We start from the raw sequence: 12941 nt of genomic DNA, 5'->3' as shown, positions 1-12941 counted from the left end.
ACAGAAGACTAGCAGTGAACAGGGAGAGAAAGGTCTCCTGCACAACCAGATGCTTGGAATAGGGAAAGACAAAGCACTAGTGCCAAGTGTAATAGCAACATGGTGCACAGGAGCTAAAATCTTGAAACAACTTATAGACTACTTCATTTCCTTCTGATTCTCAAATGTTTTGCCCACTGTGTCTGAACTTCCCTCATATATACAATCTTTTTGTTCTGGTTCATGAGTTTGTGGCAAACTCAGAACACCACCAGTTTCTGAGAAGAGACTACGAGTTTCTAGCAGGGTAGTTGGAGGCGATGTTTATGTCCTATCTATGATACTATCTATGAGAATCCAGCCTCTTAAGCTAGTGTTGGGGTCTCTTGGTAGTACTGGCAGGCACAAGGTATGTCCAGAACACCCTTCCCTTCTGACTATACAGAGTAATGTAATGAAGCAGTCAGTTTGTCCAGTAAGGATGACATTTCTCCCGTCGAAATCCTGGAGTGTCAGCCATTCATTCTGACAACTTTTTGTTTCGCATGCAATGAGGGCAGGTGTCTGGTGGCACCAGCCTACCTTGACATCATTTTATCCCAGGGATGTCACTCTCAAGTCCTTGGACCTTTTTCCTTAGGACCTGCAGTGACAGCCCAACAGGGTGTGTAGACTCAGTTCCTCTCAGGCAAAAAAGCATCTTACAAATAAATAGTACTAAGTTGGTATAAAGCTGGAAGTAAAATGGGTGAGTGATTGGTGCTCTCTCTCTCTCTCTCTCCTTTCTATTCAAGGTAGCAGTTAGGACAATTGCACATTGGATTGAACCCCAAGGCAGCTAGATTTCACAATTGGGCATCCTATCTTAAAGCTTCAGTTCATAAAGCGCAGGTCCTTACACTCTCTATTTAAAGATTTTTTCTTTTGGGATGGGGGTGAAGGGGGTAAAGCATTTAATTGAACTCATCAATTAATGACTGGCCCAGATACTAGCTGCCTTCTGACCTGTGCTATCCTATCTTTATGGCAACACTTTGCTCTCTCAAATTCTCCTACAGTCTGAGTTCAGATAAATGTAACTGGCTCAGGGTCCTATCAGTCTTTCATACGTATGCCGAATTGTATGGGGGAAGGAGGATGTTTTCAAGTCATTACTCCCCTTCTCACGAATGTCACCAGACACATGGATTTCTAGGTAGAGAGAATTTTTTCAGTCAATTAAGAGATTATTCTTCCTCCTAGGGAGTGAATTTCCCATATAAAAGGCAATCTGTATTTCCATAGGAACAAAAAGTAAATTTTTTCAAGTAATTTGTATTTTTTCTAGATACAAAAACAAATCTCTTATCACAATTCCACCTCAACCACCCCACACAGTCCAACCAAAGGAAAAAATACTTGATGACAGTAAGTAATGGAGGGGGTTCCCCACACTCACCCACCTACTGCCTGTTAACTACCTTGTGTAGTTATGAAAAATACAAATTCCTTTAAGGATTTATGATGTTTATAGTATGAATTTCTGGTGAAATACTGAACTAAATTTGTAACAAAGGACTGCTAACATGCATGGATACACAAAACAGCAATACATCATAACTCACCTGACTCTCCTAGCCAGTGATCTTGTATTCATGAACATACAAAGCCCTTTCGTTCCAGCTCAATATTGCTCTCACACTGCAGATGGTAACCCTGTTGGGGGAGACTGGAGATAAGGAATTTCTTAGGGTTAAGAGTGTCTTAAACTACCATGGAACACTGAAAGTGCCCTCAAATACATCCAGACTAGAATGTTCAAAGACTAAGAAGCTTCCCTCTTACCTTGATTGTGCTATAGATGTCCAGTTAGGTGAACATGATCTCAGTGCAAGTTTGGTTGCTCCTCCTATGGTTGTCTTTGGAAACAACTTTGTGAGCCTGTTCAGGTCTTATTTGTTTAAAACTGGGTCTTGGAGTCTGTATAGAAGCTCCCACTGATGGAAAATTATCACCACTATCCATTTTACTTGAAGATTCCTTCTCACTTTATTTCATGTTATATTTATTGCAACATTCAGATGGTTAAATTGACTTGAAAAGTCCTCTGACTTTGAGTCTCCCCTCCTCTAGTGTTTTCCTTTTACTTGAGTTCAGCCTCATACCCCCACCGACTACACCATTCCCTGATCCGGTCCATGTCCCGATTGAGGCTGAGGGCAGCTTTGTTTCTCAAGAGTGGAGACTTTAATACACCCACAAGTGTAGCATCATCAGCATACTGGACAATCTTGTTTTCCAGACCAACGATCATGTCAATTGTATACACTAAAAATAGCAGTGGACCAAGAACACTGCCCTGTGGAACTCCAGATAAAACAGGTCTTGGTTCAGTAAAGATTCCGTCCAAAGCAAGCCTACCTGTAAGAAAACCTTGAAGTACAGTAATCCTAAAACATATCCACCCACTCCAAGATCCTGAATTTTATAAATAAGTGCCTTGTGATTTGCTACATCGAAAGCAGCACTGAAACCTATCTGAATTGCTCTGCACTCAAAACCCTTATCAATGTTCCCTTGTAAACGGCATGTAAAGTCTAAAAGAGCATCGCAGATACCTAGCTGCTTCCTACATGCATATTGACTATCAGCTAACAATCCTTTAGATTCAACATATTTGTATAGTGGTTTACTAGCAAGTTTTTCAGCAACTGGAGAGCACAGGGAGAACAGAGACTGGCCTGTAGTTACTGCAGTCTGCAGATATGCCAGTCTTTGGAACAGGCACTGTATTACTAAGTTTTTGCTCATGCGCAAAGATACTACACCAACATAAAAATCTATAGAACCTACTAAACTTGGGAGACAACACGCTAGAAACTTTTTTAAAAAACAAAGGAAAGAAACCATCAGAATCTTCTCCACCCCAGCTATCAAGATTATCAAGAATATTCTTAACATCCCTTGAGCAAAAGGCAAAATTTGTGAGAAGAGGTTCAGGATGACGAGTGTCAGGGAGAGGGACATCCTCAGCTGATTGCTTAGCTTCAAAAGCTTGATGAAGCAGTTCAGCCTTTTCTCTTGGCTGTACGGTAAGTTCTATTCGCAGAATGGTGAGATTCAACAAAACTGGTGTACTTTTCATTTGAACGATTTCGTCTCCACGCATTGAATTTGGTCTGTTTGTCATGGTAGGCTCGTCTACATGTATCATCAAACCATAGCTGGTCATCTGTCCTAAATTTGATGACCCTCCTAGGGACATATCTAATTTCATTTAGCTTCTTGGGGTCAGGATCTAATATAGCATATGAAATATTAAGTGCATGACAAGCTTCAATAATGCAATCCCAATTGGCTCTGGATTTCAAACAGACCACTTTTCCAATAGTGGAATTAGAAACACTATACTGATTGACAGATATGTTCATCTCAATGGCACAATGATCACAAGTGCCTATATATTCACAGACCTTGGAACTCACAATAGCTAGAACATCTGTGAATATGAGGTCTAATCCATTACCAGAAATGTGCATGGGCTCCTCAATTAGCTGGACAAAATCGGAGGATGCACAGAACTCAAGGGCGACCCGCCATGTTGATCTGTGGAATTTAAATTTAGCCACTCCCTGTGCTTTGCATAAGTCTCCAAAAATAATGAATGAAGTTTGAATCCTGAGACAACCATACTAATCCTCTCCAAAAGACAGCCATATATAGAATCATCGATATTTGGATTACAGTAAACAGCAGATACACAAACATTGTAGAACTTACTGAAATTTTTAATACAAAGAATTTCATGGCAACTACACTCCAAATTTTTCTGATGATAAGTAAGTTGTCCGGACAAGTACACAGCCATACCTTGTGCGCGTGTTATGTTACAAAGATAAAGCCAGGGGCACCAAACCCCGGGATTGAAAACTTGAACTTGGACTTGTTACTACTTACAAGTGTCTCATAAAAAAACATGAAATCGCAGTTAGGGGCACAACTTTGGCGATCAAGAAAATTTGACCTTTAATCCCCGAATAATTGAGTAAAGTACTTTGCAATTTTTCTTGCTGTAATGAGCAACAGACCCATGGTTCAGCTCAATGTCTCCCAAAAGAATTAAAATTAAGAACATAAAATCAGAATCAAAACTAATAAATACTCATAACAACATATAACATTGTAAAAATCAACAGAACAATAAACAACACAATCAACAACATTTATATTTAGAAAAATTCTGTTGAGAGTATAAATAAATGTCACCATATGTCATTGAAAATAGCGCCGGAGGCAACTGGTCAACAAGGTAGGGCCGGAACACCTCCTAAGGCAAAAGAAATCTGCCAGGTTTGCCACAACGATGGGGGGAGGACAGCCAGGATGGATTTAGAAATAAAACACTCAGAAGGAAAAGAATAGGTGAAGACGAAGGCATTTTCCTGATAATCCAGCAAGCATCTTCTGCTTTCTCATCAGCCTGTCCTACACACTTTTTGAAAAAACAGGAAAGTGAACAAAAAAAAATAAAAAACAGAGGATAAATACCTGATTATACCCTCAGGCAAGGTAAATTAAATCTGAGGAATCAAGGAAATAAGGGGAAAAAAACTGTGGTTAAACTGCAACCTCCTTCCTTTGGACCTGACCTAAAAAAGGGTCATTAGGTTGACCATCCCATGGGAGTTTGCATTTAAATGTTTACACAAAAGGTACTACATGGGTATTGACAAAGCAACAAGTGATGAATGACTTATACCTGGTCCTAACATAACCTAACTACAATGACTGCTGTCAAACAATGTAGCCTGGCTATAAGAAAATTTACAATGATAGCACAATCTAGATACGTCAACAGGAATAATGAAGAACTTGGTAATTTTTAATATTTTTTTTTATTTCAAATTATAATTAAGATAATGAATGATCCATGCATTTCCATTTATTCTTATATTACAGTTTTAGTACAAAAATGCAGTTTTATAAATAATATGAAAAGACAAACTTCACACAGCACGTCTTACAACTAATTGAGGGAAGGAAACCCCAACCGCAGCTGAGGGAGTCAAAATCTACATATACAATACAGGACAGAGGAAGAAACACAAAAAATATAATCTGTAGATGTGCTGCTGTTGTCAAATAGGAAGCAGATAAATGAGTGAGGTGTACTTCTATAAAATGTATTCAGGCACAAAACAAAAGAAAATAAATCCTCCTCTCGTACATGCTGCTTCGTCGTAACTAATCTGCGCTGGCGTCAGGAAGCTTCCTGGTACCAGCATATACTGTACAGGTTAAATTTGACTTACTTTTTTTTGAGATCAAAATGACATTTAGATACAGTACTGTATTCAAAAGAAATTAAATAATAATCATCACCATTCCCAAACTGCTCATCCTTTGCATAAAATGTAGTTCTGTTTCCTGTGACGGTGGAACAATGATAAGTTTCTAAGATATCAATGTCTAGCAGTAAGGTTGGTTTTAAATCAGTGACAAATATAAGCAACACAGTATATAATACTGCGTCATGGACAAAATACTTCTGAATCAAATAAAAAACTATAAAAAGTAAAAAAAAATCGAGAATTCCTAGGGGGTACAAAGGAGTTGTGTATCAAAGAATTGCTCTGCCATCTCTCGACAGCAAATAACAAACATATGGCAACCTGATACCCTCAATATGAACACAATTACAAAATATTTTTTTCCTTTATACAAAACTACCACAGTCGACACCAACCAAATATTTCTGTCACTTGTACACTCTACTGTCTGCTAGTCACCAAAGTGGCAATGTTTAATGTTAATAACTCTTAAGTAAGAAATCATGACATTTTCTGTTGGTACACAATTGCTTATTTGATTTAGGGGGGTCCGTTTTGATATTGAATGTAAGCCTTCCCATCAGACATGCTATGTAAGTACACAACAATCAACTGTAGTTCCTGTCATTTAATAAATAAATAAATAAATAAATATTCCTCTGATACATTTCACAAGGACGTAGTAGGTAAGTGTCTTATTTTTCACAGTAACACCAAACTACAGCTGTCGGCAGCTACCAATAACTGTTTTATCGATATCTTGCAGACTATAAAAAGAAACAAAGAATTAATGCCAAACGAGTCACAACCTTCGTTCATTTACAAAAACTAGTACAAACCCTCATTAAAGAGTTCCAGCTTCAAAAGTTTCCTTCATAGTCCTGAGCATTTGATTTTTCCGAATTGTACTGTCAATGTTTGCAATTTCTTTGAACAATTCTTCGAGAACTGTGATCGCTTTTAGGGCTTCCTGACGTGTCCCACTAATACTTACGGCCTCTACAGAGTAATAATGCTTTGCTATTGCCTCTAGAACAGACGACACCCACATGCAATGGGGGGTAGCCAGAATCTGCAGTAGCTGACTAGCACTTTTGTTCTCAGTACTTGAAAGACATGGATCTAAGTCTGGTGAGGTCTGTTGCTTGGCATCCAGTTTCAGAATAGTAGAACCCTGATAGAATATTGCCGAAGCAGCCAATGACCTTACAGCCTCAATACTTAAATTATAATATGCTAATAACACACACACTTCTAGCACAGGCTGTTGCTGACAACTATGGGCAAACTGTTCCAAAAGTAAATGCTTATTTGACATATCTTCATCCCTTATTTCACAACCACACACTACACATTTGTCTTCACTGGCAATGCTGGTGGACAAAGGTTCTTCAGTGTCTATATGGTCAACTTTTCCATTGGTTCTTGATCTTCTCCGGTACTTTGGGGATCCTTTAAATTTGGCAGGTGAGAATTCTTGCACATGGTCTAATTTTGAGCTTCCTGCAATGGAACGTATACAATCTGGCTCCTTAGAGTCACTGAAGTCATTAACATTTTCCACAGATTCTGGCTCATCTTGTGATATGTAATTATCTGCAGATGCACAGGGTAATTCATTGTCAACCTTATCCTTAACTAAATCTTCATGATTCTTGGAAAGATTTTCATTGGATGAAAGCAGCGCCCCTTCTGAAAAAGGAGGTGGGACACTAGCACCCTGAGAATTTGTCCCTCTCCCACTAGTCCTTCTACGCCCCTTGCTGTCATGCTTCTGCAAAGGTCTTTTGTACTTTCCTAACCGGCAAGAAGCTGTGTGCTGTCGATGAGTGCCTTTAAGAGCAAAAGTCAAATGGCAGTGTTGACACTCAAAAAGATGATCTTCTGCTTCCATGAGGCTCATCTCAAGTGCAATTGTGATGCAGTCCTGCCTATGGTCTTCTAGTGAGGCAACAGAGTCAAATCTTAGGCCACAATCGAGACATTTTGGGTCATCTAAATCTTTTTTACTAATACTAGTTTTCTTCTTCTTTTGGCTTGTTTTCTTGACTTTGGCTATAACTAGACCACTATCAGTTCCTTTGGCCACAGGAATCTCTTCTGGCTTTGTTTTCTGGACATTGCCTGGTCCTGTCTTGGGCACTCCAGTAACAGAAGCTGCTCTCTTCCTTTTGCTGGGTTTCTTAGGTACTGCATTGTTAGGTAAGTCCCCCTTTTTCTTATTCACCTTCTCAGCAGAGTTACTAGTGTTCACAGACTGGCTTGTTGCAGAAAGTTCTTTCGTTCCAATCTCGTGAGATGACTGTGTTCGTCTCTTCCTCAGTGCTGGGTTCTTTGATGTCCTCAATGATGCATCAGGATCAGAAGTCTCTTTACCGAATAATGGAAGGCCCTGATTCAAACTTCCTTGTTCATCAGTAAATGCTTGCAATAGAGGTGGAGAAGGATTTTCCTGTGAACTTGCCGTCGATCTGGTTGGAATGTCTTTAATTTTCTCTACGGATGATCTACGTCTCTTCACACGCACAGATACACCTCCTCCAGCACTGTCGTCACCACTGTTGTCATTTGACCCTGTCTCTGCTCCTGAGTGACTTGCAATGTTCATAGGTTCTAAAACTGGCATTGTGTCAAAGCCTTGGTCGTTTTCCATTTCATCTTTAGCTGATCCTGTAGTTTTTACTCTGTGTTCTGGATTGTCTTTCTTACAACCACCAGCCTGCAATTTACCTTTGACAGGTTTCTTCACATGATTATTCACAACTTTCTTGTATTTTGAGGTCTTCTCTTTAAGAATGTTTCCCAGTCCTTTAGTAAATTTTGACTTTTTCTTCCCTGCTAGAGAGCCACTTGCGATCTTTGACTTCTTAGTTGGTATGAATACTCCGACACCAGTAGGGTCTTCCAAGGTGCGCTTCTTTGATCGCTTGGTAGGCAGGAACACACCGCTAGGAATTTCTTTGTCACCTGCACTGTTCTCACTAGCAGTGCCCACAACTGTTTTCACAGCAATTTTCCTTTTCTTAGAATTTTTTGTTACTCCACTTAGCTCATCGCTCGAACTGAATGACTCACTTTGGACTGAAGAACTTTCCTGTGACCAAAGAGCACTGTCGCTTTCATTGTGGTTAGCTGCAGTTTCTATGACTTTCCTCTTCTTAGTACACTTTGACTTCTTGCTAAGAATATGTTTTCTCAGCTGAACTTTCTCTGCTATTACATCTGCTGGCTGGACTAGACGCTCACTTGAAATAACCTGCTGTTCGGTTGCTTTCAGGGATTGATCTCTGCCTGGAGTCATGCTATTTAATCTACTAAGTCTAGACCTTCTTATGGAATGTGAAACAATGTTCTCCGCTGTGTCAGTGGCATTCACTTGCTTCAGGTTACTGATAGGATTCAATTGAAGTGGTTCTTTTGTTACTTTTTTCACTTTCTTGGCCTTTCCTTTCAAGTTTTTGACGAGTGTCAGGTCTTTCTCAATAGCTACACTTACCTGTGGCAATGATAATAAAGGCAAATCACCTGAAGTGTCCAAGTCTGCTAGGCCTTGCGAGCTAGCTGATTCAATTTCTAGACAATCAGACAAAGGAACTTTGTTCCTTTTCTTCAAAGCCTTTCTCTTCTGCACTGGTGTCTTTTTAGCTTTAGCTTCCCTCTCATTTTGCTCTTGGACACCTGCAGTCTCTGCAGGAGCTGGAATTCCTCCATCTTCACTTCTAGTACTTAATTCAGATAGAGTTCGTGATCTTACTGGTAAAGTCCTCTTTTTGAACTGGTCTACCAATGACACAGAATCTTTACTAATATTTTGTGGTATATTTGACAAACTGCTACATTTTTTTATAGTTTTTGAACCTTTCTTGTCCACAATCTCTGCTCTTGACAAATTCCCTAAGGAAATACTGCTTGATCTTTCCTTAATCTTCTGAGGTCCTCCCCCTGTTTTTGTTTTGCCAATTACATTTTCAGTCTTTGCACACACCTGATTTGCAGGCTGCAAGGCTATTTCACCTTTAGCTGTGGCAGCACTTGATTTCTTCTTTGGTGCTTTCTTAACATTAACTTGAATTAACTTTACGGATTGATCAATGCTAGCATTCCTGGAAGATTTTGATTTTCCTGATGTTCTTGAATCACCTTCCTCTCCTAGAACACTAGCGTTTGAATTAAAAGTACTCTTTCCTTTCTTCTTTGTAACGAGCCGTTCTCCCAGTTCTTCTGTAATCTCCTGACCAGTTATGTTTTCATCCTGATTACTTCTGCTGGCCTTGTCTTTTAGTCGTTTGCTGTAAGGTTTCTTAGGTTGTTGTGAAGGTATCTCTTCAACAACGGTCTCTGAAGCTTCAACTGAGTCTGTTTCAGGTACTTTTTCAACACTATCACTTGCTTTAGGAGGATGAACCATATGAGATTTCTTTCTGGTAAATTTCAACTTTTTAGTCTGATACTTCTTCTTGGCAGTTTTGACAGGGAAGGTTGGTCTCTTTGGATCTTTCCCCTGATTCTTCTTTTTTGGTGGTTTAGTTTCAGCTCCTACTGGCACAGTTGATTCATCTACAAACTCTGGGTTATCACCCTCTTGTTTTACATCAGTTGCTGCTACGTCTTCCTTTGCATCTTCCAGTTCTGTCATGACAGGTGCGGGCTGGGGTTTCTTCCGCCTTCTCATCACCATATGTCTTCTTGTAGAGCCGGAAAAGTCTACCTGGTCATCATCATCATCTTCAGAATCAGACGAGTTTTCGTAAGGTACATATGCACAATCATCCTGGTTCTCATAATTAGCAATTTTTCTCTTCCTCTTCTTTGACACTGGTAAAGAATCTGACAGTTCATCTTTATCAGAGCTCAGTGCCTTATCCATGTCACTCGGCTCTGGTTTCTCCACGGGGTCTTCCACATCCTCTTTTATTTTCAATTCTTCCTGTGTTTCCCTCTTTGCCGGCTCAAGACATGTACGGAAAGAGTATCTAGACAACATTGGGCGACTCTTGTTCCGCAATCCCAACCTTCCTGTGCAACCCCTTCCACTTCGGAAATTGCGGATCACCTCGGGCTCAGAATCTTCTGAGTCATCGTCAACCTCCTCACTAGAAGAGGATGAAATGTACCTACTCTTCTTTGCTGGTGAAACCACTGTACTGGTGGCAGCTTTTGCTGGAAATTTAGTCTTGCCACTAGAGGCACCTGAGGGCCTGTCTTTTACCTGAGTTTCCTTAACCTTTTTCTTGGGTATCAACTGACTTGGAACTACTTCCGCTGGTAATGAAGTTTGAGGGTCTAATTTCTTCACCCCTATAACCGGCACCATTTGCTTAGCCTTTTTAAGAGCCTTGGGAACTTTTTCATCCATAATTAAATCCAAACTTTTCAAAGTCTTTCCTGCTGTTGACTTCGGCTTCACTGACTCTTTCTTTGTCGAGAGCCCCTCTAACCCTTTAGCTTTCTTACTCTTTGCCTTTTCAGACTTTGGAGGGACTGCTTTATCCCCTTCCTTCATTTTCAAAGGAGCAGTTTTGCTCAGTCTATGCTTCAGTCTTTTCTGGACGGATATTTCTTTATTACCTATTAAACTATCGGACTCGACTATGTTAATAACTTTGTCACTTACAGTGTCTGATATTTCGTTAGAGATCGTTTTATTCTTCTTAGCCAAAATTTTCTTGGCCAAAACTTTCTTAACGTCTACAGTTTTAATATCACTAGCACTCGAGTCCAACTGTTTTGTATCACTTGTGACCTTCTGTTTACTGACATTAATTAAACCATTTATCTTTTTCTCTGCAAGCAGCTTTTTGCCACCCTTTGGTTTCTTTTTGGCGACATTCAGGTCACCCGGTACTTCAGCTGCCACTGAGGTAGTAACACTGACGTTCTCTGAGCCGACTACGTTGTCACTCACGAGCCCAGATTTTTTCCCACCTGCAAGTTTACTACTACTACCTGATTTCTTCACTTTATTCTTATTCCCTTCTGGGTGACTGCTTTTATCACCTCCGCCTTGCAGCTTTCTGTCCTTGCCAGCTTCTGAAATTCCTTTCTTCTGCACAGTCTTCTTGGCGGGTTGGCCGTCAACATCACCCTTTTCATCTTTGACGGCACTTCCTAGCTTCTCATCGTTCTTGGGCACTTTGCTAGCCTCGTCACCCTTCTGTACCTTACTGGCATCTTCTTTGACTTTATCACTGTGTCTCGTCTTCCTCAGAAGCCGACTGTCGAAAGCCTTTTTCCTCAACTTCATCTTTATGGTGCGTCTGCCAGGAACACCTAGCGCGTGGGACGACGATCCCTTAGTCCCACTGATGATGGCTTTCAGTCGATTCTTGAGCTCATGGTTGTTGATGGATCCAATGGCCAACTCGAGGCGTCGCTTTACACCCGACGACTGGATTAAACTGGAATGGGATTTATCCAAGAGGGGAGTGTTCAGACCAGATGACCCTGCAATTGAGAGGAATGCTACAATGCAAGCCTTAAAACAAAGAAAAAATACTACTGCTACCACTACTACCACCTCTATAATCCCTCTCCCAATCTACCAAAAGAAGATTCCAGTAAATGTTTTGGGTAATTGTCTATGCAAAAGTTGCCATTGGGCCCATTAGTAACTATAAGCTAGAATTAGTATGACCACTGCAAAACCTACCAAGCAGCTGGTAACTCTCTACACAACTATTATAACTAACAATTACAGTAAATTGTTTTGTATGTCCAACATATTATTCACAAACAAACAAAAATAAATAGCATTTTAAAACCATCATTCAACAGTACTTCTTACTATTTTTCTCAGACAACAAACAGTCTATTCCACCTACATAGAATAAGAAATTCTCATGTTTCTGAAATGTTACAATACTCATGCAGTAACTAAGCAAGATCTACTACTAATTGAAAAGTCTGACCAGACAGAAACTGAATGTGACTATCTCACGGTGAAAATGCTGTGTAGCATGTTGGAACATACACCAATGTTCTTACCAAGAGTTCAAGTATATCTTTCTTACATTTAATGCAAGTCTGAGAGGCTATGATCCAAAGTGGATGCAACTGCAATACATTATTCTGCATGACATATGATCCTGTTTTTCAAGAATTCACATACAAATCAGTAGACTCCTAAATGATCAAACCATGCAAAAACCAGACACATTACAATTCAAGTTACTAGCGGAAATGCCTTCAAGTTTTCTTGGTACAAATAACAGCATCCATAAGTATATCTTAGTCTAACCAGACCACCGAGCTGATGAACAGCTCTCAATCAAATAAACAGTGCATACGCTACGTTAAGTAACAACTGAATGTGAGAAAATGCAATACGTGTAACAGACAGTGCAACAAACTACTTTACTTAGTACTGTACAGGATTCTATTTGCATTTAAACAGAAAAAACCTTGGATCATGAGTCAACACCAATGGAGAACTTTTTCACTAAGCTTACACTGCCAGACTGAGAATAAGCTAATTGTATTAACACAGAAAATGTGCTGATACATACTGTCTCCAAGCTTGGCCTTTAATGGAGTGCTGGGGAGAGAACTTGCGCCATATCGATTACTAGGAATGCCCTGACCTTTACGTCTTTTGAACCTGAAATTGATTAATATTTAGCTTCAAAATGTTATATACCCCTGTAACTTGAGAAG

The 12941-nt window shown here is 39.9% G+C and overlaps 1 protein-coding gene across 2 annotated transcripts in view; it reads right to left on the bottom strand.

Moving 5' to 3' along the window:
• Positions 1 to 4834: 4834 nt before the first annotated feature.
• The window catches only part of LOC136830316 (microtubule-associated protein futsch-like), a 32180-nt gene continuing 24073 nt past the window's right edge, over positions 4835 to 12941 (bottom strand). For both annotated transcript variants that reach the window (XM_067089735.1, XM_067089736.1), the window contains 2 exons: positions 12794 to 12885; positions 4835 to 11732 (listed from right to left, as the gene is read on the bottom strand). In XM_067089735.1, the coding sequence (XP_066945836.1) occupies positions 6133 to 11732; positions 12794 to 12885 (5692 nt within the window). In that variant the 3' untranslated portion in view covers positions 4835 to 6132. The remainder of the gene's footprint in view (positions 11733 to 12793; positions 12886 to 12941) is intronic.

The sequence above is a fragment of the Macrobrachium rosenbergii genome, chromosome 46, assembly GCF_040412425.1.
Source record: "Macrobrachium rosenbergii isolate ZJJX-2024 chromosome 46, ASM4041242v1, whole genome shotgun sequence".
Taxonomy (NCBI): Eukaryota; Metazoa; Arthropoda; class Malacostraca; order Decapoda; family Palaemonidae; genus Macrobrachium; species Macrobrachium rosenbergii.
Note: the sequence above shows the minus strand (reverse complement) of the source record. Positions and strands in the feature narration are given on the sequence as shown.